At 35.9% G+C, this 26,002-nt stretch overlaps 1 protein-coding gene across 6 annotated transcripts in view; it reads right to left on the bottom strand.

Annotated features, from left to right (window-relative positions):
• The window catches only part of ICE2 (interactor of little elongation complex ELL subunit 2), a 66,821-nt gene extending 41,349 nt beyond the window's left edge, over positions 1-25,472 (bottom strand). For 2 of the 6 annotated variants that reach the window (XM_027553858.1, XM_027553859.1), the window contains exons 1-9: positions 24,504-25,472; positions 23,451-23,586; positions 20,737-20,841; positions 14,662-14,923; positions 13,592-13,711; positions 3,497-3,634; positions 2,775-2,891; positions 2,434-2,593; positions 1,293-1,474 (exon numbers count right to left, since the gene is read on the bottom strand). In XM_027553858.1, the coding sequence (XP_027409659.1) occupies positions 1,293-1,474; positions 2,434-2,593; positions 2,775-2,891; positions 3,497-3,634; positions 13,592-13,711; positions 14,662-14,923; positions 20,737-20,841; positions 23,451-23,491 (1,125 nt within the window). In that variant the 5' untranslated portion in view covers positions 23,492-23,586; positions 24,504-25,472. The remainder of the gene's footprint in view (positions 1-1,292; positions 1,475-2,433; positions 2,594-2,774; positions 2,892-3,496; positions 3,635-13,591; positions 13,712-14,661; positions 14,924-20,736; positions 20,842-23,450; positions 23,587-24,503) is intronic. The other 4 variants (XM_027553855.1, XM_027553860.1, XM_027553856.1 and 1 more) reach the window with 4 other exon arrangements.
• Positions 25,473-26,002: the final 530 nt, after the last annotated feature.

Below are 26,002 nucleotides of genomic sequence, written 5' to 3'. Positions count from 1 at the left end.
ATAGTAAACCAAAAAATACATAGGCCAATGTGAAAAACAAAAGGTCAATATTCTTAAAATAGTATGAGTTCTTATGTGTAAATAAGAACTACATTTTCCTATTTTATTTTCTAATCTGGCTTGCTCTCTCATTTTATTCAAGTCTTTTTTCATATTTCCTGTCCTTGGAAAAGTGTTCCTGATCATGAATCCTATTCTCATCTCTTTTCCCTAACCTGCTCCATTTTTATGCATAGCATTTATTAATATTTGTTTTTGATACAGTTTTAATTATGTGTCCTGACACTGATGTAAATTCTGAGAAAAAAGAGGCTTCATTTTTATTTACTGTTGTATCAGTGCATGCAATAGTATCTGCTCAATAAATATTTGCGGGATAAATAAATAAAAGTTTTGTAAAATAGAATGTCTTACTCTAATAATCATGGGAAAATATTTTACAATACACAAAATAATAAAGGTTAGTATTTATGAAATGCCAAGCACTGTTCTAAATGCTTTAGATGCATTAACTCATTTAATCTCAAATAATTCTACAAGTTAGGTTATCATTATGCATGCCTACATGCTCAGTTGTGTCTGATTCTTTGTGATACCATAGACTGTAGCCCACCAGGCTCCTCTGTTCATGGGATTATCCTGGGAAGAATATTGGAGTGGGATGCCATTTTCCTCCTCCAGAGGATCTTTCCTGCTCAGGGATCGAACCTGTGTCTTCTGCAGCAGCAGGCAGATTCTTTATCACTGAGTCACCTGGGAAGCCCAGGTTATCATGATATCCATCTTATAGATAAGCAAACTAGACACAGATTATATAGTTTGCCTAAGGTCACATAGATAATAAGTATATACTAATAAGGATTAACAATTCTGCTAAATACTTTCTGCATCAAACTCATCTGATCCTTTTCATACCTAAAAACTATTGAATACTAATGAAACCAATTAAATAAAACCATTACCACACTGACCGCCATTACTGAGTTCTTAGTATATAAATACTACTAAAGGCTGTGCTCAACATTTTATGTATAAATATCAAATTTAATCCTGACAGTAATTTTATGAAGCAGTAATTTTTATCATCCTTCTTCCATAATAGAAGAAAACTGAGGCTGAAGGAGGTTAAATAGCTGTCTAAAGTCTAGATCCACCAGGGGTTCAACTTTAACTTTTAATCTAACGTTTATATTTTTAATTACCAGATTTAGAGACTTGTAGTAAAACATTACACTTTAAAAGGATAAACAAGTACATTCTCTTAAGGAAAAAAAAAATAAAGTGTTACATACATCCATTTCAGATATATATTCTTCTGGTTTGTCCATAAATACTGCAGACACTGGAACAGATGTATTTTTGGACATCATGAATTTTAAAGGAACTTCATGGAAGATTTGATTTCTCTCTCTCATTGTCATTTTCTTTTGGGGAAGTGGTGAATTAATATAAATTACTTTAATTGGTTTTGAACCTTAAAACAGAAAAAGAATAGGAGTGATTAATTTGTAGTAGTCATAAAAAAATAAAACAATATAGGATGTACAACAGAAGAATTACTAAACAGAGAGACACAGGATAGGAAAGTGGAAGCACATGTCCCATACATGTGCCTTGAACATGAAGAAATTCAAAGACTCTTAGAGATGTAAAGGCAAGAAATTCTTACTGGCAAAAAAATATGTTCTGTTTCTAACAAGTTTTTAGAGGATTTTCTGTTATTATTAATATTATGCTTTTACTGTCATTATTACTCAGTTACTCTTGAGTTATACTTTCAAAAAGTGATAAAATGGTTACCAGAGAATATTTCATATTTAACCCTAACTTGTAGTTTTATTTTTAGACACAGTCCTTCATTTACTAGAACTGTGCTATTACATATAAGAATATTAATTCTAGAAGATACAAAAATCTATTACATATGAACAAAAACAGAAAGGAAAAAATATTTTATACAGAATTCATGTGTAAATATTAATTTTACCATCAAGAGAGAGACTATGTTTATAAGTATAGACTTACTTTAAATCTGAATTCCAATAATAGGTAAGTAAACAAGCCCTAGAAACCAATCCATTTGAGACTGTCTAATAAAATATTACATTCCTTTCATTTCAGTGAAAGACAGAAGAACCTTTCCCATTTCATATGTTTCTGGCCACCCTAAACTATAATTTTTTTCTCTACTTCTCACAAACCTAGCATGCATACAGGTCCTAGAGATCTAATAACTCACTTATGAGAGTCAATTCTAGAGCAGCACTATGTAATAAAAAGTTCTCCTGAACATAATTGTCAAATTTATATCAACCTTAAATCAAAACTTAAGCTTTTTGTATTTGACAAATGACCACCTGTATTTAGAGAGCTTAAAATCAACTGTTTGAACTCCTCTTTTGAAAGCATTACTTGATGTGGCAAATCACACACCTGCAACAGGTATTACTTGAATACACACTGGAATTTCCCACTGTTCCTTGTAGCTTGGTCCGTGATTATTTAATAAGGTAAATAATGACTGACTAGTTAAAGCTATCTGAGGGTGGTATCTTGCAACAAGCTTCTCTGCATTTGGGTCTTCACTAATGTCCTGAAAAACAACGTAAGACTTGTTACTTGATTATACTTTTGGAAACTTTGACTAAGTAATGAGAAGAAGGGAGAAATTAAGAAAGGATACTTTAGAACAATCAGTTTACATGTACTTTATGAGAAGTAAAAGATTACCTCATAAAGTTTTAAGGAAGATCCCAAACCATCTTACTACTTACATAATGCATAGCTGCAGCTATTTGTTCTGGTGTTTCAATGGCTGGTATGGTATCTTTTGACAGCTGCAACTTTGCAGGCATTGAGGGAAATACTGTTTTCACATATTTTACACTTCCCTAAATAAGAAAAAAATGGATGTTTTATAGAAAAATCGTGATGTATTTTTTTCCTGAAGTATCGTTTCATTAAACTTAAAATTCTTCATTCTACTAAATGCAAATTATCAAATTTAGAGCCTTCTTAAGACAAGACTTTCATGTTTTTACTTGACAATCACCATATATGTGTTTTAAAAAAAGGATCCAAGATAAGGATGCCATGGAATTTTCTCTGTCACTTTAAATTCTAACCTCTCATTTTATTCAGTACAAGTCAAAACCTGGTGTAAGAGAAGATATCTTCTCCACACACATACTTCCAATATGATTGTGAGTAAAATCCTTTAAAGAGGCTTTTTGCTTGTATTCAGGAACATTAAAAAAGGTAAAAACTAAGAAAATCAAGAAATAAAGTTGGTAGTAATAATTTTTAAAACATCAAATACTTGTAGCCATATAATAAAAGGGGACACATATGTATCGCATATTTTAAAAATTACATCTTGCTACTGCTCAAAATTTAAGCATAAATACTGAAATATATTTAAATTATGTTTCTATGTGAAATATAAATATTTCAGACAAAAATATGTTTATTTTTATTTTCACATGGCAAAACTTACCAACGCGAGAAGAGTTTTTTCTAACTTGAATCCCATCTCTATTCTGAATGGGAAGAATCCCATTAAGCTGGTGACCTCATGGAGAGTATAGAATTCTGGATACTTTTTCACTTGTTCAATACAAGCTTTTAAAATTTGCTAAACATTAAAAATTAAGAGAAATTCATTTTTACTGTACTTCTCTAACAATGCAACAAAAATAATTTAGTTACATATGATTATATAATTGTTTATTTCAAGTATGAGCCTCATTCATTAACTGAACTTCTAATAACTCAGGCATACTGTATATTCTTTATTTGATTCAAACTCTTATTTTTCATAACAATTCTTTTTAGCTTAATTTCTTAAAAAAAATGATGTTTAATAATCCTAAAAGTAGCAATTGTATTAGAATTCTCCAGGCCAGAATACTGGAGTGGGTAGCTTTTCCCTTCTCCAGGGGATCTTCCCAACCCAGAGATCGAACCCAGGTCTCTTGCACTGCAGGTAGATTCTTTACCAGCTGAGCCACAAGAGAAGCTCAAGAATATTGGAGTGGGTAGCCTATCCCTTCTTCAGTGGATTTTCCCAACCCAGGAATTGAACCGGGGTCTCCGGCATTGTAGGCATATTCTTTAACAACTGAGCTACCAAGGAAGCCCTAGAATTTAAAGTTAGAGAAGACATATTTTCTATGCTACTTAAGAAACTGTCAAAGAAATAGAGACGTGAAAATTTTAACACACTTTGTGGCAATAAAATCAGCTACATGAATGATTAGAAATAAGTTTAATACCCTAAAAATATTCCCAAGCACAATGAATTAATGAAGTAGTTATCTTACAGGTTATTCTAATCTTCAATCTAAAAACTAAATGAGGAAGGTTATAACTAATTTGTATTTTCTTCTCTCTAAAATGTTCTCAAAATATTAATGACTTACAAGGAAATGTAATGAGGAAGGAAAATTCACTGTTTCACCCAAACAGAATATATTCCACTTGTGATGACACGTAAATAACTCAAAGAAGCACAGCAATTTTGGAGGGGGTAGGGGAGTTAATAATGTAAAACCATACACACTACATTATCATCTAAGATACAATTGTCTCTCGGTATCTCTGGAATCTTCCATGGACACCAAAATCTGAGGATGCTCAAATGGCTCACATAAAATGGTATATAGTACCATCAGCCATCCATATTGACTGACACAGAACTGGCAGACATGGAGGACCAAATGGATGTGTTTTTTCTTCATCTCTCAATAAACTTTAATCTGAACCTTTTAGAATATAGTTAGTATCACAAAAGATTTCAGCAATAAGTATACTTTTATATTTTATATCCCCTTTCCCTTCAGACATTTATAAAATGTGTCATTACAAATCAGTATCATTACTCTAATACCTTTTCAAATATAATTTCATTTCATCTTCTCCTCTTCTTTAATCTTCTCTCCCTGCTATCTTTCACAGTTTTCCCCTCAATTCTATGCTTTTTAATAATGACTCTGATATTTAATTCAGGATATTATTTGCAATTGGGCTTCACCGGTGGCTCAGATGGTAAAGAATATGCCTACAACGCAGAAGACATGGCTTTGAGCCCTGGGTTGGGAAGATCTCCTGAAGAAGGGAATGGCTACCCACTCCAGTATTTCTGCCTGGAAAATTCCAGGGACAGAGGAGCCGGACAGGCTCCGGTCCATAGGGTAGCAAGAGTTGGATGTGACTGAGCAATTAACACACACATACACACACATATTACTTGCAGTTAAGGCATATGTAGGATAATATGGAGAATCTGTTTGATTAGATATTTATCTGAACATCTTTCTTGGTAAAACTCTGTTGAGTGTCACAGTCTTTAAGTAAGTTTACTCAGTAATCATGGCAAAAGAAAAATTCAGTGTAAATCTATGACAGTTTTATACCTATACTCAGGGGCTGGAATCAAGATTGCCGGGAGAAATATCAATAACCTCAGATATGCAGATGACACCACGCTTATGGCAGAAAGTGAAGAAAAAGAACTAAAGAGCCTCTTGATGAAAGTGAAAGAGGAGAGTGAAAAAGTTGGCTTAAAGCTCAACATTCAGAAAAGTAAGATCATGGCATCCGGTCCCATCATTTCATGGCAAATAGATAGGGAAACAGTGGAAACAGTGGCTCACTTTATTTTCTGGGCTCCAAAAATCACTGCAGATGGTGATTGCAGCCATGAAATTAAAAGGAAGGAAAGTTACTCCTTGGAAGGAAAGCTATGACCAACCTAGACAGCATATTAAAAAGCAAAGACAATACTTTGTCAATAAAGGTCCCTCTAGTCAAGGCTATGGTTTCTCCACTGGTCACAAATGGATGTGAGAGTTGGACTATAAAGAAAGCTGAGCGCAGAATTGATGCTTTTGAACTGTGGTGTTGAAGAAGACTCTTGAGAGGCCCTTGAACTACATATAAGGAGATCCAACCAGTCCATCCTAAAGGAGATCAGTCCTGGGTATTCATTGGAAGGACTGATGTTGAAGCTGAAACTCCAATACTTTGGCCACCTGATGCGAAGAGCTGACTCATTTGAAAAGACCCTGATGCTGGGAAAGATTGAGGGCGGGAGGAGAAGGGAACGACAGAGGATGAGATAGTTGGATGGCATCACTGACTCAATGGACATGGGTTTGGGTGGACTCCAGGAGGTGGTGATGGACAGGGAGGCCTGGTATTTTGTGATTAATGGGGTCGCAAAGAGTCAGACACGGCTGAGTGACTGAACTGAACAGATATATTACATAGTATTAAAGGTATTTCACAGCTGGTAGGTATTAAGTAACTAAAAGATCTTATTTAAAATATTTAATTTAAAAATTTTAATTAATAATTTACTTACGTTGGAAAAACAACTAAGTGAACAAATGAGGTTAAGAGATTCAGGCTGATCCCCATCACCCACCCACGAATATTATTTAACACTCAAAGTATATTGAAAATTAAAAACACCAAAAACATATACATGTACACATCATTACGAAGAAAGATGAAAATGATTATGCTCCAGAAAGAGAAAATACATTTTCATACATGTTTCAAGCTTAACATTTAACAGACACTACTTCTGGCAATATGCTAAAGTAGTATCTTGAACAGCACTCCTATCCAAATAACACAGATGCTGGCTAGGTTACAACTAGCAATTTTCATGCATTGTTGGGCTTGGTAAAAGCGAGAAGAATCTCCAAGAATCATAACTAAATAAACTCCAAATACCTATAATGAGGAAAAACAGGAGCAGTGAGCAGTAAGAAACACATGAAGTGGCTTGAGAGCAAATGTCTCAACTAGTTCTAAGATTAGGTAGGGAGATGAACATCAGAGTGCTACATTTAATGCTTGAGAAGCAGAGATCTTAATAGATATATATATACCCACATTCACAGCAACATTATTCAAAACAGAAGCAAATCAAGTGTCTATCAATGGATAAACAAAATGTCCATATACATACAATGGAATATTCACCCTTAGAAAGGAAGTTCTGCCACACACTACAGCTGGATGAATCTTGAGGACATTATGGTAAGTAAAGTAAGTCAATCACAAAAAGACAAATACTTTATGATTCCACTTATATGGGGGTATCTACTTTGGCCACCTCATGCAAAGAGTTGACTCATTGGAAAAGACTCTGATGCTGGGAGGGATTGGGGGCAGGAGGAGAAGGGGACGACAGAGGATGAGATGGCTGGATGGCATCACTGACTTGATGGACGTTTGAGTGAACTCCGGGAGTTGATGATGGACAGGGAGGCCTGGCGTGCTGGGATTCATGGGGTTGCAAAGAGTCGGACATGACTGAGTGACTGAACTAAACAGCAGACAAATTTAGAGACAGAAAATAAATGGTGTGTGATACAGTAAGAACTAGTTTGTGTTTGTTCCTTATTCCTGACACATAGCCCCTAAAGCTCTTGGAATCTCCTAAGTGATAAGAATGTCTTCTTTATGCTAATAAGATGACAAAAGGCCCATAGGCAGCTAGTCACAAGTAGCCAATGATTTGATCAAGCATACCACTAAGTAATCCCCACAGAAGCCCCCCTCAACAATCTCAAGAATGGGATCCAGAGAGCTTCTGGGTTGAAGACACGGAGGTTTGGGAGGGTAGCGTGCTTGGAAAGGGCATGGAAGCTCTGTGCCTCTTCCCTCACAACTTGCGTTATGCATCTTTCTCTTCCATTTGGCTGTTCCTCAGTTGTATTCTTTATATTAAACTGGAAATAGCAGGTAAAATACTTTCCTGTGTTCTCTAAGCCATTCTACCTAATTAATGAACTCAAGGCAGGGGTGAGTCATGGAAACTCTAGGCTCAGTGTCTCAAGAGTTGGAGAATCGATTGGTATGAGGGAAAAATCCCACATAAATGGTTTCAGAAGTGTTGTGAATAGAAACAGTTCAGAGACAGGGATAGTTTCAGTTTTACAGGATGAAAAGAGTTCTGGAGATTGGCCATACAAAAATATGAATGTAGTTAATACTATAGAACTGCACATTTAAAAAATGATTAAGCCAGTAAATGTAATGTTATATGTATTTTACCATAATTAAAATGAATTTTTTAAAAAAGGTAAGGAAATTCTGACACAAGCTACAACATGGTTGAATTCTGAAGGCATTATGCTAAGTAAAATAAACCAATCACAAAAGGACAAACACTGTAATGACCCACTTTTATAAGGTACCTAGTGAAGTTAAATTCATAGAAATAAAAAGTAGAATGGTGGTTGTAAGGGACTGTGGAGGGCAAATGATGAGTTATTTAATGAATATAGTTTCAGTTTGAGAAGATGGAATAGTTTGGGAATAAATGATGAAAATCTATTCACAACAGTGTTCAAGTATTTAATGCTACTGAACGATCCTTAAAAATGGTTAAAATGGTAAATTTTGTTATATATTTTACCACACCAAAAAAAGAGAAATATAAGACAGACTGAAACCTAATAAGTTTGGGAATCCCAAAAAAAGACTTGAGAAAATGAAAAAGAAGCAATTAATTGAAAATGGCTGAAGGAGGTGGGAGGGGAGTTCAGGATGGGGAACACGTGTATACCCATGGTGGATTCATGTTGATGTATGGCAAAACCAATACAATATTGTAAAGTTTAAAAAAAAAAGAAAATGGCTGAGAATTTTAAAGAATTGATTATGAATTTAAATATACAGATAAAGAGACACAATGAACCAAGTAGAATTTTCTTTTTATAAAGTACATTGTAATGACACTGTAATATATCAAAAATAAAAAGCAATCAGAGAGAAAAGACAAATTCCGTAAAAGAAATTGACAATTAAACAATACATTTTTCAATAATACATGAGCCAGAAACAGGAGAATTATATCATCAAACACTGAGAAATAAAACAAACTGTCAACTTAGAACCATGTATGGACTAAAGCTATCTTATTAAAATGAGAACAAAGTAAAAATATTTCCAGGTAAATAAAAAAGAAGATGGTTCACCACCAGGAGATTTTCATGAAAGGAACATCTAGAACATAAAGCATTTTAGGAATAATGAAGAGGATCTCAGAATGTATATTTGAAAAGAGGAGATGGAAAGGCAAAAAAAGGTCCAAATTTGTAGTTAAATGAAGACAAATATTGCCCACATAAAATAATAATGCAGGTTGGTTTAAAAAAGAGACAGGATTATCATATGACCCTACAATCACATTTCTGGGCATATATCCAGAGAAAATACACTGTTTGAAAGGGATAGGGGTCAGTTAGGTAGTTCGGTATGGTCATGTACACACCGACATATTTAAAATGGATAAGCAACAAGAACATGCACATGGAGCTCTGCTCAACGTTAGGTGGCAGCCTGGATGAGAGAGGAGTTTGGGGGAGAATGGATACATGTACATGGATGGTTGAGTCCCTTTGCTGTTCACCTGAGACTTCACAACATTGTTAATGGGCTATAAATCAATACAAAATAAAAAGTTTTTAAAACTTTTATTTATTTGGCTATGCTGGGTCTTAGTTGTGGCATGGGGTTCCTTCATTAGGGATTGAACCCAGGCCCCCTGCATTGGGAGCATGGAATCTTAGCAAGTGGACCACCAGGTAAGTCCATTTTTTTCTTTAAAATATACTTTTTCTAGCTCCATAAACTGAAATATTCTCAGAAACACTGATCAACGTAGGTGCAGTGAGCATCCCCAGTGCCCAGACTGTAGTCTTGAAATACCACTAGAAACTAAGGCTCTAGGAGCTTCCTGATTCCAGGGCTCAGTTAGGTATTGTACAAAACAAGCTTCAAAGACTTCTAGAATGACTCGAAGCCAGTATGAAGAACCCATCACTGTTCAAAGCTGGTATTATCTGAGTTTCAAAAAGGATAATTGTAGTGGACTAAAACCCATCAAATATACTTATCTTCATGATTTAATAATATTTTTAAAAAAACAGTGATCACCATTGTAAAGTAAGAAGGGGCCAATTATGTTTTTGAAAACTGATAAAGAATCTAGCAGTTTTTCTTCTACATGAAAAGGGAAGCCAAACAGTAGATGAGGAAAAATATCTTCATAAAATTATTCCAACTAACGAATAAAAATAAATGATGCAAATAGAATCTTATAATTTTGCAGACCAAGTGAATCAATGAATCCAGGCATTAAACATCAATAGCTCCTAACATCTCAAAATCAGACATTATATGTCAACTGATTAAAGAATACACCACCATCTAAATATGTTCAATCCCTTTGGCAAGACTATAATTCTGATCAAGTTTTGGATCCAGTTGACAATTTCTAAGAAATACAGAGGAAAGAGGAACATGTTGAGGATTATTATGAATATGTAATTATCAAAATCTAGACTATAGGAAAGTCTACAGGTCAAATGATCCAGGTTCTTGATTAGATAGCTAAAGGGAAAAAAAAATATGGGGGGTAACTGGTAGATTAAAAGAAACTGTTTTATCAGGTAAAGGAAAAAACATCCAATGTATACAGTAGTTTCCTTTATCCAAGGGGGATATACTCTAAGACCCTCAGTGGATGTCTGAAATCATGGGTAAAACCAAATATTATTTCCTATCCATATATATCTATGATAAATTTAAAAATTAGGCACAGTAAGAGACTAAAAAAAATAAAAACAATTATAGTGATATTGTAATAAGTCATATGCATGTGGCCTTGGCCCTCAAAATATCTTACAAAATCAAGGTCTCTTCAGTCTTAACTAAGCACTGCAGCTGTAACTTTGGCAGTTTGAGGTGGGGCAACAAAACACAAATTTCTTTTTCCTTCATTATAATTTCATGGATAGAAGATTTGTTTCTGATGTAAATTTTAGCAACTTCAGCATATGATTTTTGTTCTTTCCTTACTAAATTGAGAACTTTCACCTTTTTACTTAAAGGAAACACTCTGTGGCTTCTTTATGACATACCCAAATTGCCAGCGTCACTACAGTGGCATTACTGGGCTATTATCAAGCAAAGTAAGGGTGACTTGAACACAAGCACTGTGTTACCTCAACGGTCATCTGATAACCGAGGTGGTTACTAAGAGACTCATGGGTGGGAGATGCTAGACAAAAGGATGATTCACATTCCAGGTGGGCTGAAGCAGGATGCTGAGAGTTCATCATGCTACTCAAAATGATATGTGATGAATTATTTCTGCAATTTTCCACTCATGGATAACTGAAACTGAGGAAAGTGAAACTGAGTTGAAGGAGGGACTACTATTCAAGCCATAAAACTTTCATATTTACAATATTCAAAAAACTCCCACAGATTAGTAACAAAAAGGGAAAATACAATAGAATAAAGGGAAAAACCTGAACAATCAATTCATAAGAAATGACCAAAAGACACGTGAAAAGATATACAGTCTTTTGTACAGAGCACTCTATCCTTTAGCTTGATTAAAACTAACATGACTAAGTATCAGTTTGTTGAGAATGTGGAGTGAAAACTTCTCAAAACCTGATAGGTAGAATGTAAAGTAGCGTAACCAGTTTGGAAAACAGTCTAACATTATCTATTGAAGTTGAAGATGTGCCTATACTATACCCACAATTTCATTCCTAATCACATATCCAGTAGAAATGTGTGCACATGTGCAAAGAGACATGTATTGACAATTTTCACAGGGGCACTGCCTTGAATAGCTCAAATCTAGAAACAGTCCCAATTTTTAAAAATTTATTTATTTTTTAATTGAAGGATAATTGCTTTACAGAATTTTGTTGTTTTCTGGCAAACGTCAATATGAATCAGCCATAGGTATACATATATCCCCTGCCTTTTGAGCCTCCCTCCTATCTCCCTCCCTATCCCACCCATCTAGGTTGATACAGAGTCCCTGTTTGAGTTTCCTGAGCCACAGAGCAAATTCCTGTTGGCTATCTATTTTACATATGGTAATGTAAGTTTCCATGTTACTCTTTCCATACATCTCACCCTCTCCTCCCCTCTCCCCAAGTCTGTTAAGTCTATTCTCTGTACAAACAGCCCAAATGTTGATCAACAGAATATACTATTTATGTGCATTCGTAAATGTACAGAAATGAAAATGAATGAAATACAACTACACACATATATATATACGTGAAACTCACTAACATACTATTGAGTAAAGCAAGAATTTTGCTCACATAGTACAAAAGGGGGGACTCCCCAGGTGGTCCACTGGTTAAGAAAACACCTTGCAATGCAGGGTATGTGAGTTTGATCCCTAGTCAGAGAACTAAGACCCTACAGGCCATGGAGAAACCAAGCCTACACGCCACAAGTACAGAGGTCAGCACACTCTGGAGCCTATGTGCCACAACTAGAGAGTCTGTGCCCTGCCATGAAAGATCCCACATGACACAACAGAGATCCCATGTGCCACAACTAAGACTCAACGCAGCCAGATAAGTAAATACATAAATATTAAAAAATAATAATTCACATAAAATTTAAAAACAGACAAAAGAAAGCCTGAACGACCAAAAAAAATTTTTTTAAGGCATGGAAATTATCAAAGAAGTCACTTGGCACAGTGATTATTTCTTCAACAAGGGAAAACACTATTTAGGAGGGATACACAGAGGGCTTTCAGGTTAATGGTAACATTTTATTTCTTGACTTGGAAGAGTCACAAAGGTGTTCACTATATAATTATTTGTTGGAAAGCTATATATATTTGTTCTAAATACTTTCCCATAGGTACATTTCATACCATAAAATTAAAATTTGAAAACAATAAAAAATTAGTTAAATATCAATGAGTCTTTGGGGTGAGATATAAAACGTAACAAGACAATGTGCTGCCAAGTCAATCTGGGTAAAAAGACTTAAAGCTGATTGCTAGCTATCAAATAATGTACTTTGTTAATAAACATGTTTATTTTATAAAAGTGGTAAAATACCCTTAAAATCTACATCTTAACCATTTTTAAGTGTAGATTTCAATACTATTAAGTGTATCACATTGATTTGTACAGAGACTAGTTTTAAAGGCTTAAAAACAATTCAGACTAGGGTTGATATGTTTAGATGAATACTACAACTCTAAATTTTTACTGTGTCCACTAAATGATGGGAGGTTGCAAGGCAGAGCGATTTCCATGCTTTTTTATTTTTGCTAATATATCTGCATGAATAATTTAAATATAATAATAAAAAAATTATCTGATGAAATTTATCATCTGGTGGCTGTTTACCATGAGGATAGTGAACACAAATTTATGATTCAGTTCTAAAGGATCATTCAGATTTTTAAGGACTAAGATAACCCCTTAAACCCCATTCTCTCCTAAGGCAAATCAGTTCATCACATTAAATCATCCATATGAGTAAAATACAACTCAAATACAGTAGCTAGATCATTAAAAGAAAATATATGAATATACTGTAGTGTCTGATTTTGAGGTGTTATTATTTCTAGTATTTCCATCACTTAAATACATGATGAATAAAAGACCTATATACAATTTGGTCTCTAATTTGACAACATTAATATATACTTTTGGAAAATCATCACACATTTTAAAATGCTGCTATTGCCTATCATTTGGCAGCTTAAATAAATGTGACTTTTCTTTACCTCTGTGACGAGACAAGCATCGTCAGAAAGCATATTATAATCCTGGGCACATTTCTTTGCAGAATTCTGCAAAAATTTTAGGAATTCTGTAACTTCTTCATTCACATGTTTTTTCATTTCCTGATTTTGAAAAAAGAAATAGACACATCTTGGAATAAGACGCCTAGTTAAAAACAATCACTTCTCAATCAATGCATTAATAATTTGAACTTAAATTATCATATCCAAAGCAGAAATCACAAAACAGTTAACTGTGCAAAAAGAGAAAAGCTGATGACTAACACGACAATCAGAAATTACATTAATACAGAATTACAGAAATACATTAATTTTAAATAATTTCAGAAATACATTAATTTAATAAAATGTTCTGAATTAACATAAAAAGGGACAAACACTCAAATGGAAAAATAAGCACACATATGAATAGGCAAGTTACAAAACAAGAATTAGAAATGGCTTATAAACACATGCAAAGTGTTTATTTTCATTAGTAACCACTATAATATAAAGCAAGAGATTGCCATTTTTTCCCCATATGTTCAGTATTAGTGAAGATATTCTGGAAAAACCTTTGTACAATAGTGGTATATACAAATTGGTTTAAAATTATTGCAGAACGATTTGCTCATGTATAACTGCAGCTCAAAGCCTTAAGAACATGTATAGTTTTTCATCTTGTAATTATATTTCTAAGAATTTATCTCAAGGAAATGATCACAGATATGAACAATGAGTTTGCAACAGTGATGTTCAACACAGCAACACATAACTGAGAATTCGGAAACTACTTAACTAAAGTAATGATTACACAAAAATTTTAAAGTGATTCAAGGTAAAGTTCTACTACTAGTACTTAACGTGAACTAGGGTGAAATATACTCAGAACTAGAGCAAAATGCCTTAACTATAATAGAATAAAGAACAGAATTAAAGCATTAATATTCTGTCAATTAAATTCCTTTTATTTTTAATTTTTATTAATAATATTTATTGTACCTAAAAACAAATTTAAAATACTTCCTAACTTTTAAATATTTTTTATGGAAGTTGAAGAACAGAATACATACCAAGTACTGCAAGTAGTCATTTTTATTTATTCCAACAGTTTTGGAATTTGGAGGGACTTTTGCATATTTAACCAATAAATCCACATAATTTCTCTGTTCTCTCTGTGAGAAACGAGAGAAACGAGGATAAGGAACTCTTGGTTTTGGAAGAAGAACCATTCCAACTGTGGTTTTAACTTTTTCCTTTGCTTGAGCTGCTGAATTAACTGTCGGCTCATTTTCTACAGAACCTGCTGAGGCATTCAAATTTTCTCCTATACGTCTGGAAAAAAAAAAATACAGTTTACAAATATGTGCTTTTCATAAGAAGATTACTATCATGAAACTTCATGATTCTCAATCACCATGGAGAATATAGAGTGATTAACAGACTAAATTCTGGATTATTATCTAACTCTGCCACCTGCATTTTGATATTTAGCCATTTAGTATAAATTAAGTATTCTGTAGGATAGGATCATATCACAAGTCTACCTTCAATTATCTGATGGAGAGGAAGAGGCATATCCTGAAACAAGTTATTCAGTTTGGAAGTTTCTCCCCTTTATTGAAGAGGGGTTAGTTAATCACTCTTGCCAATTACATATGCAAGTATTTTGGATTTACATTTTATTACAATGCAAGTTGCTTTTTAATACTTAAATTCTTCAATAAGATATATCAGTTAATGTAGTGAACAAAAGCCAAGAGGAACAGGATAGGATGAGGTCACAAACTTGCAGTTCACAAATTCATTGAGATTCTAAATTTTCTGGTTTCCTCTGCATTTAATATCTCAAGAATTAAAAAGAAAGTCTGAACACTATGTGGATATATTCTATGGAAGCAATAGTTGTTTGAAAAAAGTTGTATAATCCTCTATCACTCATGCACGTGGCTGAGTCGATAGAAATGTCTTGTATGAATACAGGAAATCTTGGCGTGCTGCTGCTGCTGCTGCTAAGTTGCTTCAGTCGTGTCCAACTCTGTGCAACTCCATAGACGGCAGCCCACCAGGCTCCCCCGTCCCTGGGATTCTCCAGGCAAGAACACTGGAGTAGGTTGCCATTTCCCTCTCCAATGCATGAAAGTGAAAAGTGAAAGTGAAGTCGCTCAGTCTTGTCCAACTCTTAGCAACCCCATGGACTGCGGGCCCACCAGGTTCCTACGTCCATGGGATTTTCCAGGCATGAGTGCTGGAGTGGGGTGCCATTGCCTTCTCCAGAGAACCTGTTACCATATTTATTTCTAAAATGCTACCCCCAATTAAAAAAAAAAAAATCACCTTATTAACCCAGTTAAGGTTCATGAACACAAATTTCTTACCTGGTACATATTCTGTCTCTGTTATTGCTATTCAGTGTTATAATCTACATTTTTCATAAGAGTCTTAAATTACACACACAAAACTACATTTTCTTAGCCTCTGCAACTTTAATTTCCACCACAGTAACTGTACCCTACCTATGATTTGGTTCCAAACTAAACAACAATAACCAAAAGGAAGGGAAACTAATGATAGGATGAATGTCTGCTGATTCATTCTTCATTCCTCCATTCATTAGTACTTATTTTGAGTGACTACCACACTCCAGCCCTATGCTGGGTAGTAGACATACAACCATACAACCAACACTGAGTGCGATAAGTCTCTACTCTCTAGGATTTTATAATCAAGTGGATCAGGCAAATGGATGGGGAAGAAAGAGAAGTAAATACGTACATCAATACAATGTGACTATGGAGACCTTGGGTTTCCAAACTGAACATATTGACTAGGTGACTGGGGAGAATCCTAAGGATATGGAAATCAGGGATTAAGAGGAAGAAAGGGGAGGGGAAAGAAAGATCCAGAGCAATGATTTTCAATCTAACAGTATTAACCCTCAGAGCATTCTGAAATCCTGTGCATGTATCTGGGTTGTCCCAAAATAGAAGAATAGAAGGCATTTAGAGGTCAGGAATACTAGATTTTTATAATGTGTGGTAGTGTCCTGCACAACATTCAGAGGTCATTTCAAACTTTCCCTTCTCATATACAAATAAGTGTGGTCTGTTATTATTATTGTATTATTATTATTTATCCAGCAATAAATTTTACTTTTATTCTTATGATTTTTTTGTGATACAGTTTATCTTAAATCCAATTTTATTCATGTCAGCTGGTGCATCTGACTACTTCATTAAATCTTCTACTGCAGTAGCATCTACTATAGTACATGATAAAAATGATTTTCCTTTTATTTCATATAAGGCATTATTTTAAAGTATTATGTCTGTGGCTACTAATATCTATGAATTTCAATTCATAGCAAAGAGGTGTCTTATTTCTTATTAACATTTGTCACGCAAAGTAGGAGAGTTTCAGCCTCGTAAGTCTGAGAATTACCAATATCAGTGTCTGGATGAAGGGTGAGACAAACCCCATCTAAAACTACCACTAATGTGTTTTAGATCACCTTTAAAATACTAGAATAAATATGGTAAAAATTTCAAAACTCTTAAAAAAAAAAAAAAAAAGACTTAAGAGTCCCCCCAGTAAGCAAAGTATTCAAGACTACTCTTTTAGAACTAAACTGTATGGAAAACTAATCAAGAGAGCAGGTTAGTGAACAGAAAAAGAATATTGGAAATTAAAATAAGGATGCTTAGATTGGCTCTGAAAATAATAGAGGTGAAGACATACTTAGCTACTAAAGTTTCTCCAATAACTGTATAAAAATAAGCATATTTTAGGTTAACAAAATGAATATTAACTGCTGATCTTGGGAGAAATGTATTACAGAAAATTGATTTCTCACTAGAAAATGTCTTGAGAGCTATTCAAACCTAACAGTATTGTGTCCGCAACTCTTAACAATACTGCTTCACAGCTGTCTCTCTGAATATGAGAACATGTCTGTCCTTGTGGCACCAACTGGCAAATTTAATTAAGCTGCTGCAGCAACAAGATGCTGACTCAGATATGCCAGCGTAGAAATGTCAAGAAATTCTAGCAGTTTAAATTGGCTACATTCAGCAAAGAATGAAATGGCAGTGCATCAAGATCATTTCTGTGTGCACTGCTGTCAAAATCTTCATCAGGGCGCAAGCCAAAAGCATCTGACAGGGTTTCTCTATCCACATTTACAGCATTATATTTAATTTAAGTTGATAGTTTGAAGTTTTCTTCCTTCATTTTGTCAACTACCCATTCTCCTTTTTTACCTTAAGTTTCCATGAAAAAAAGGCAGAATTCAAAACTTTTTGCTTCCTATGCTTTAAAGTCTCCTGGTTTGGGTAGCTTCTTTAAGTGGCATTTGGAAATGGTACTTCTAGCTCCCATCTCAAGTCTACCTGTACCCACTGAATTTGATTTACTTATGTACATTAAACATGGTAAAATTTTTTCTTCTTTTTTTGTATTTGAAGCTACTTTCCCTTTTGCTGCCTTAAAACTCAGTTATAAATATCTATAACCAGAAACTAATTTTTTTAAAGGCAAATTTTTACCTTTTAGTGGCGGGAGAAGCGTTGAATAAAAACCTCATGTTGTTGAAAGTAGCATAAACACAGGTATCACTATTTTCCCAAATATGTTATTTATAGAACATAAAAAATTGCAAAATTAGGACTAATAAATTTACATTCTTTCTAGTTTTTTTTTCCATCAAGAAAACTGGTAATTAAATATAGTCTGAAAATTCATTCTTACTATAAGAAAAAAAGATTTTAGGAGTTAAGGGTACTCAGCTTCCAGTAATATGTCCTCTCCTTTACATATTTCAGACTATAACCCACACTTGGAATATGCTGAACAGAACCAGATTGACAAAGAATCATAAAATATTTAAGAAGCAGAATGAATAAGACTAATACTGGAAATTTTTAGTCTCGAAAGATGAGGCTGAGATAAAAATTAATAAAAGTGAGTTTTTTTTTATGAGTAAAGATATATGTGCACTAAATCTCAGGACATGAGTATTGGTAGGCATTCTTAGATTCAAATAAACAAAGGCAATTGTTTAACTGGTAATAAGTTTTAAGAAGTTAGTTATCTCCAAGAAGTGGTACAAGTTGGATAACAGAAATAGCTTCTGAAAAATATTCATAGATGCACACTGATAAGGAATTTACAGTCTTAACCTTTTGTAGTTGACACTTGCAAAGACAATAATTTCTTGCACTTTGGCAAGAAATGTTGCTCCTGAAACTGCCTCTTTAACGCAATTCTGAAAATGTCTTATTAATACAATTTCTGCTTGCCTTTATTTGAACTTATCTATTTATCTGATGGAATCAAAAAAGGACTTGTTTAATGTTTTTAATGGCAATCTGGCAATATCTATAAAAATTAAAATCACACACGCCTCTTCCTTTCATAGGAACTTATCCTTATAGCAGCATGTATATAAAAAGGATGCTGTTTGTAATAGTAAAGGAATGAAAACAGCCTAAATGAACATCAGTGGTAGTAATGAATTGATCCCACTAAGAAATACCACAGTCACCAGAAAACTAGAAGGAAAATTAGAGAGTGAGATATCTCCATAGAAAATAGCTCATTATCTTTAGAGGAGTAGTTTTAACAGCCTAGTGAGGGTAGGAGACAGATCGTAGTGAGATGTTTAGTGAAAGCAAGTGCAATGGGATGTGCAGTAAAGGGAAGGTGTTCTCCCCGCCCCCCACCCCCATTCTGTTTCTCAAATAGATGCTCCAAATCTGTCTTTTGGCTGAAGCATTTAATCCATTTAAAGTAATTTTTGGTAATGCTATCTTGTTAACTGTTTTCTGTAGGTCTTACAGCTTTTTTGTCCCTCATGTCCTCCCAGCAAGCATATACAAGCACAAAGAAGTCTAAGTACAAATGAGAGAAGAGGTAACAAACTAACTAGGAGGGAATGTGAAATTCAGGGATTGAGACAGGACAAACTTGAGCATGCTTAAATACTGATCAAGAGAGAAGAAAGAGGGAACAAAGACCTGATGGTCTAGTGGTTAGGACTGAGCTTCCACTGTAGGGGGCATTGGTTTGATCCCTGGTTGAAGAACTAAGATCCTGCAAGTTTGCACCACTTGACCAAAGTATCCCCCACCCAAAAACAAAAGAGAGAAGTGGGAGTAACAGGGGATGCTAATTGACAGGATATTGAAAAAGTAGAAAAGATGGGGTCCCATTCCATGCAGAGAGTGGAAATATGTTTCCTCCATTGCAAAAGGAGTGGAGAAAGATGAAAGTAGACATTGAGCTCTCCTAAGGGAGCTCCCCAATTCTTCATCTGGCATATTATCACTTCTTTCTAGTAAACTTCATGACTCAACTTTAAGATTCATCCACAATAGAGTAGAAGCAGCCAATCACAAAGGAAAGAAGAGCTGTTATAGGCAGGTAAGCAGTGAGAAGGGGAAATTATTACTGTCACAATACACATTTTCATACCAGAAATTTGGACGTATGACATCTATGGCAATTTGGTGGTATCTATTAAAATACAAAATGTTTATAGTATCTGCCCAAATAATTCAATTTCTATAAATTTATCTTATAGAAATAATTACAAGAAATTTATAAATGTTACTGTTTAAAACTGCACAAACATTTTACAATGTAAAACTAACTAAAAGAATTAAAAGTATCTCTGTAAAGTAACATGTAGCCATAAGAAGACTGAGGTAATATAGGGGCACAAAATACCTGAAGTATTATGTTAAATGAAAAAAACAAATTGCAAAAGTTTTATAGTGTTTATAGTATTTATAGTGTGATTTCCACCCCCACGCCCCCTCTTTTTTGGGCCACATACTGCATGGCTTGTTCCTTGACAAGGGATTGAACCCAGGCCCTCAGCAGCAAAAGCATGGAATCCTAATCACTGGATATCCAGGGAACTCTCCCCATTTTAATATGCATCTGTTCACGTGTAGAGAAAGGTCTTAAAAGATGTTACATATGTACACCAAAGAGTGGTCTTTTGAGGATACTAAGTTCTTCTATTTTCTAATTTTTACATTCCTATAATTCAAATGTTTCATAGTGGATATAGACAGATATAAAACTTCAAGTATCAGAAAAATATCAAATATGGATATAAATAACCAAATAAATAAGCATATTACCTGCTAGATAAAATACATAGTTCTTTTAAACTTGGAGCCATGGACTGATCTTTATAATTTTCTCGAGAAAAAAACGTCTTAAGACCATTTTTTGGTGAAACATCCCTGAAAAACAAAGTAATTTACTTGGATTTGACAACTGAAATATCAGGCTAGATTAACAAGCAATTACAACTGCAATTTAAAACTACATGTCCCTGACCTCTCCTTTCCCAGAAAATCACCTCTTAATATTTTAACTTCATGCAGCCATGAAATTAAAAGAAGCTTACTCCTTGGAAGGAAAGTTATGACCAACCTAGATAGCATATTGAAAAGCAGAGACATTACTTTGCCAACCAAGGTCCGTCTAGTCAAGGCTATGGTTTTTCCAGTGGTCATGTATGGATGTGAGAGTTGGACTGTGAAGAAAGCTGAGCGCCGAAGAATTGATGCTTTTGAACTGTGGTGTTGGAGAAGACTCTTGAGAGTCCCTTGGATTGCAAGGAGATCCAACCAGTTCATGCTAAAGGAGATCAGTCCTGGGTGTTCTTTGGAAGGACTGATGCTGAGGCTGAAACTTCAATACGTTGGCCACCTCATGCAAAGAGTTGACTCACTGGAAAGACCCTGATGCTGGGAGGGATTGGGGGCAGGAGGAGAAGGAGACGACAGAGGATGAGATGGCTGGATGGCATCACCGACTCGATGGACATGAGTTTGAGTGAACTCCGGGAGTTGGTGATGGACAGGGAGGCCTGGCATGCTGTGATTCGTGGGGTCGCAAAGAGTCGGACATGACTGAGCGACTGAACTGAACTGAACCAGATGTATGAGTTTAGATGTTTTATTTCTTGTACAGTTTTTAAGCTAGGCCCATTTTGAAATTCTCCAATTTCAATAATCAGCTTTGTTTTTTCTTTTAGTACTCATCTTAGGCTCTGTGGCATACATTAAGCTGTTTGATTGCTCAAAGAAAATGCTTCTCAACTTATTTTTGTCTCATTCACTATTGTGCTCGGCCAAAAAACACTACAAAGACTGATTATCCAACTATTTTTGTTTATTTGGCAAATGTGATCAATAGTGTGCCTCTACTAAAACCACCTGTAAGGTCATATATGATTTTCCATATTGTAATTAACTTACAGACTAACATACTGTTGTCAAGGCTTTCCATCTAGTAAGCATCAAATAAATGCTGGTTGAAGGAAACAATTTAAAAATTAAATACACTGAGACCCATTAATCTAGGGATGCCAAAAATTAGTAGGATTCTATAGAAAAGGACAGTTCCAAGGTCTATAATGCAATGCAAAGGCAATGCAAAGGCCCTGAACCACACTTGGTTTCACCATGTCAACGGTATAGAAGAGCATCTGTGTTGCATTTGAACATATTTTATAGCAAGAAACATAAATGAGCGTATCTCTAGGAACTTACAACAGAACAATCTAATCAAATAGCACCTGCAGCTGGCCATTCCTAAAATGGGAAATTCTAGCATATTTGTACCATATTCATTTCTATTTTTAAAGGTGTTTATCTAAAAAACAATGATTAACATACAAACAACAAAATTAAAAAATCTTATTTGGTATACACCAGGGTAGTTTCTTATTACTTGCTATGGTACTGTATTTGTGACATCTCATTAAATTCTAAAATTTTTGCATAACATACAAAACAAAGTCACAGGCCCCAGGGATTGTGAGCTCCTTGGAGGAAGGGAGCACTGTTTGCAGTAAGCAAGTACTTATTAAGCACATACTGATTTTATTTGATAAATTTGACATGTTACATTTTGTAAATTGAAGGTGTATAGCATGTTACTTCAATGACATTTCTATATTGTAATATGATTGCCAGTGAAGCAATATGAATTATATTACATCATTATACACAATATCATCATCTACATTATACTAGAATACATACTGATTGAATCTTTGAGTCAGGTGCTATCTTAGCTATCTTTGTTATCTCTTATATTCTCCTCTGCTAGCAAACTCCTTCACTAGTACAGATGCTCAGTTAATGTGTGTCAAATTGACCTAAAGCAGCACATACATTAGATTTCTAGAGTCCTTTATTTGGGATGGTCTCATACACTTCTAAAATAGTCTATGCATCTACATTATCACTTGATATAGAGTCCAATATAAAAAAAAGCTTGTCAGTTCTTAAAGAAGTTCTATTACTTGTACAGATATGGGCTAGGTTCTTGAATACAAGAATATTCCAGTATTTCTCCTTCACTAAGACCAACAATAAATACAAGATGGACTTATACATAGAAACAATCTACGTGCTTTGGGAGAGGAAGTACAGTCAAAGATAACTCAAAACTGCTCAGTAGGTGTAGATGAGAATCGTAAACTCTTAAGCCATTGAATTTGTCCTCTTGTTTCCTCCAGATCTCTTCAGGCCAGATACCCTCCTTTCCTAACCTAGTCACCAGACCCACTCAATCTTGTTGCGTAGGTGCCTAGTCAGTCCCTCAGTTGTGTCCGACTCTTTAAGACCGCCATGGACTGCAGCCTGCCAATCTCCTCTGTCCCTGGAATTTTCCAGGTAAGAATACTGGAGCAGGTTGCCATTTCCTTCTCCAGGGAATCTTCCTGACCCAGGGACTGCACCTGTGTCTCCTGAATAGGTAGGTGAATTCTTTACAGCGGAGCCACCTGGAAAGCCCCTCAATCCACTTTAGGGAATTACAAACAGATGTAACTCACCAGTTCAACCTTGGTTCACCCATGGCCATCATGGAAGTCATATTCCTAGATTTCTCCTTCACTCTAGTTCACAACTGTGCTGCCTGGCAGTGCAGGCTTTATAAAGGAAGAGGATTTCTCCAGAATTTGCACTCAACTGAGGAAAAACCAAAGATCAAGAACAAAATCAGGTGATTGGCGGGCCAGATACTGTTAACTCAGATGAGGCAAGAACCTGTTCCTAACACCTACCCTCACCCGACACAGACACTTAAAAAAAAAAAAAAAAAAGAGCAGACAGATGAATATTTCCAAGGTCTTTGAGGAAGAACCGCGAAGCTGACACAGGATCAGTCCTTCTCCATTTAACTTCTTCCAGGAACTTCGCGAAAATAAAGATGGAAACAGATTGGCATTCTCATTGTTCACATATTAAATCCCATTAGGGCACGGGATGTATGTCTTGACTCAGCCCCCTGCCCCGACTCCCTTACTGCCAAAATAAATCATGCTTCCACCTTCCCAAAGATAATTATGGGGCAAATTCTGGCGAGCGACGAAGGGCAGAAGCTCTGGATATCAAGAATCTTTCAAAGAGAACCTCCCTTTTGCGAAGACTGAGGTCTAGATAACTTAAGTGGCATTTAACGGGATCAAGAAGAGGAATCACTAGCACTACAAATCTGGTCTGAACATCAACATTCCAAGTTCAGTGCATCTCCTGTCACCCTGTGCGTACAGATAAGAGTTTGTGAGCAACGCAGTCAAATGCTAGTCTCTCAGTAACGAACGGGCCTCACCTGTTCCTACTGAACCCACCTTCCACACTTTTGCCCAGAGAGGGGCTGGGGCAAGAGAGCCGAGGAAGACACAAAGAAGGCTGAGGGAAAGGGAACTAAAGGAGAAACAAGGTTCCAGGGAGGTAAGAAATCTGCCAGCAAAGCCGGAGAACAGGTCTGCGCTAGCATCAGCTGTGTGCAGGGTCCCGGCACGGCCGCCATGTTCCCGCCTCCCGACTCTCACGAGCGCGCCCTCCCCACCGCGTCTCCGTCACGAAGCTGCCTTGCCGCCCACCTCGTGGTCCGCGGCGGCTCTGGCCCAGACCGCGACCCCCACGGAACAAAAACACACTCCCCGACCGTCTCCTTTCTCTCGTGCGTGCGCGACCTAGGAAGGCCTTATTTAAAGGAGGCGGTGGCGCCGCCTCGACCCTGCGTGATGGCGTCAGCAATGACGCAGTGGGCGGGACCCTCTCCGGGTCCCCAGACTCCAGGCAGTCTGCCCTGGAAGCTGAGAGAGGATTTGCTGGATACTCGCTTGAGGGGCTACCGCTGCTAAGTCGCTTCAGTCCTGTCCAACTCTGTGCGACCCCATAGACGGCAGCCCACCAGGCTCCTCTGTCCCTGGGATTCTCCAGGCAAGAATACTGGAGTGGGTTGCCATTTCCTTCTCCGGGCTGCATGTTGTCCTAGAAAGTCCTCCACCTTGAGGGTATGGTAAATTGGAAGGACAGGTGACAAGTACAGTACTGGAAATACCCAGACTTTATTGTGACTTTACTCAAGTGTCTTAACTGACTCATCAATAAAAGAGATATTGTGAGCACGTGTGTGTAAGCGTGGAGCACCTATTCAGTAGTTTTTTGAGAGGATTAAATGCATTTTCCTATACTTAGAAAAGCATTACAACCATTAAGCTGTCTATTTCTCTTGACTAGCAGTAACCTTTTACCAAGAAGGTTTGCTTGGTTACATCTCCCTTCCAGAATATCACATGTATACTGACCTGTCCCCTTACCTCTTTGGTTCCTTAGAGCTAAGAGGCAGTCTCTTGGATTATACTCTTCAGTAAGTCCTTAAATAAAATTGAAACTCACAGCTCTCATGTTGTGTTTAACATTACAGATACTATGGGAACCCAATGAAGAGGGAACTCATTCTGACTGAGACAATTTAGAGACTACTTCAGAGAAGAAGTTTCATTTAGCTGGGTCTTGAAGGACTACCTCTTGAGAAATTTGTATGCAGGTCAGGAAGCAACTTAGAACTGGACATGGAACAATAGACCGGCTCCAAATAGGAAAAGGAGTATGTCAAGGCTGTATATTCTCACCCTGCTTATTTAACTTATATGCAAAGTACATCATGAGAAACGCTGGACTGGAAGAAACACAAGCTGGAATCAAGATTGCCAGGAGAAATATCAATAACCTCAGATATGCAGATGACACCACTGTTATGGCAGAGAGCAAAGAGGAACTAAAGAGCCTCTTTATCAAAGTGAAAGACGAGAATGGAAAAACTGGCTTAAAACTCAACATTCAAAAAGCCAAGATCATGGCATCTGGTCTCATCACTTCATGGAAAATAGATGGGGAAACAGCGGAAACAGTGTCAGATTTTATTTTGGGGGGCTCCAAAATCACTGCAGATGGTGACTGCAGCCATCAAATTAAAAGACACTCTTTGGAAGAAAAGTTATGACCAACCTAGACAGCATATTCAAAAGCAGAGACATTACTTTGCCAACAAAGGTCCGTCTAGTCAAGGCTATGGTTTTTCCAGTGGTCATGT

The sequence above is a fragment of the Bos indicus x Bos taurus genome, chromosome 10, assembly GCF_003369695.1.
Source record: "Bos indicus x Bos taurus breed Angus x Brahman F1 hybrid chromosome 10, Bos_hybrid_MaternalHap_v2.0, whole genome shotgun sequence".
NCBI lineage: Eukaryota > Metazoa > Chordata > Mammalia > Artiodactyla > Bovidae > Bos > Bos indicus x Bos taurus.
This window is presented reverse-complemented; position numbering and strand designations above follow the sequence as displayed.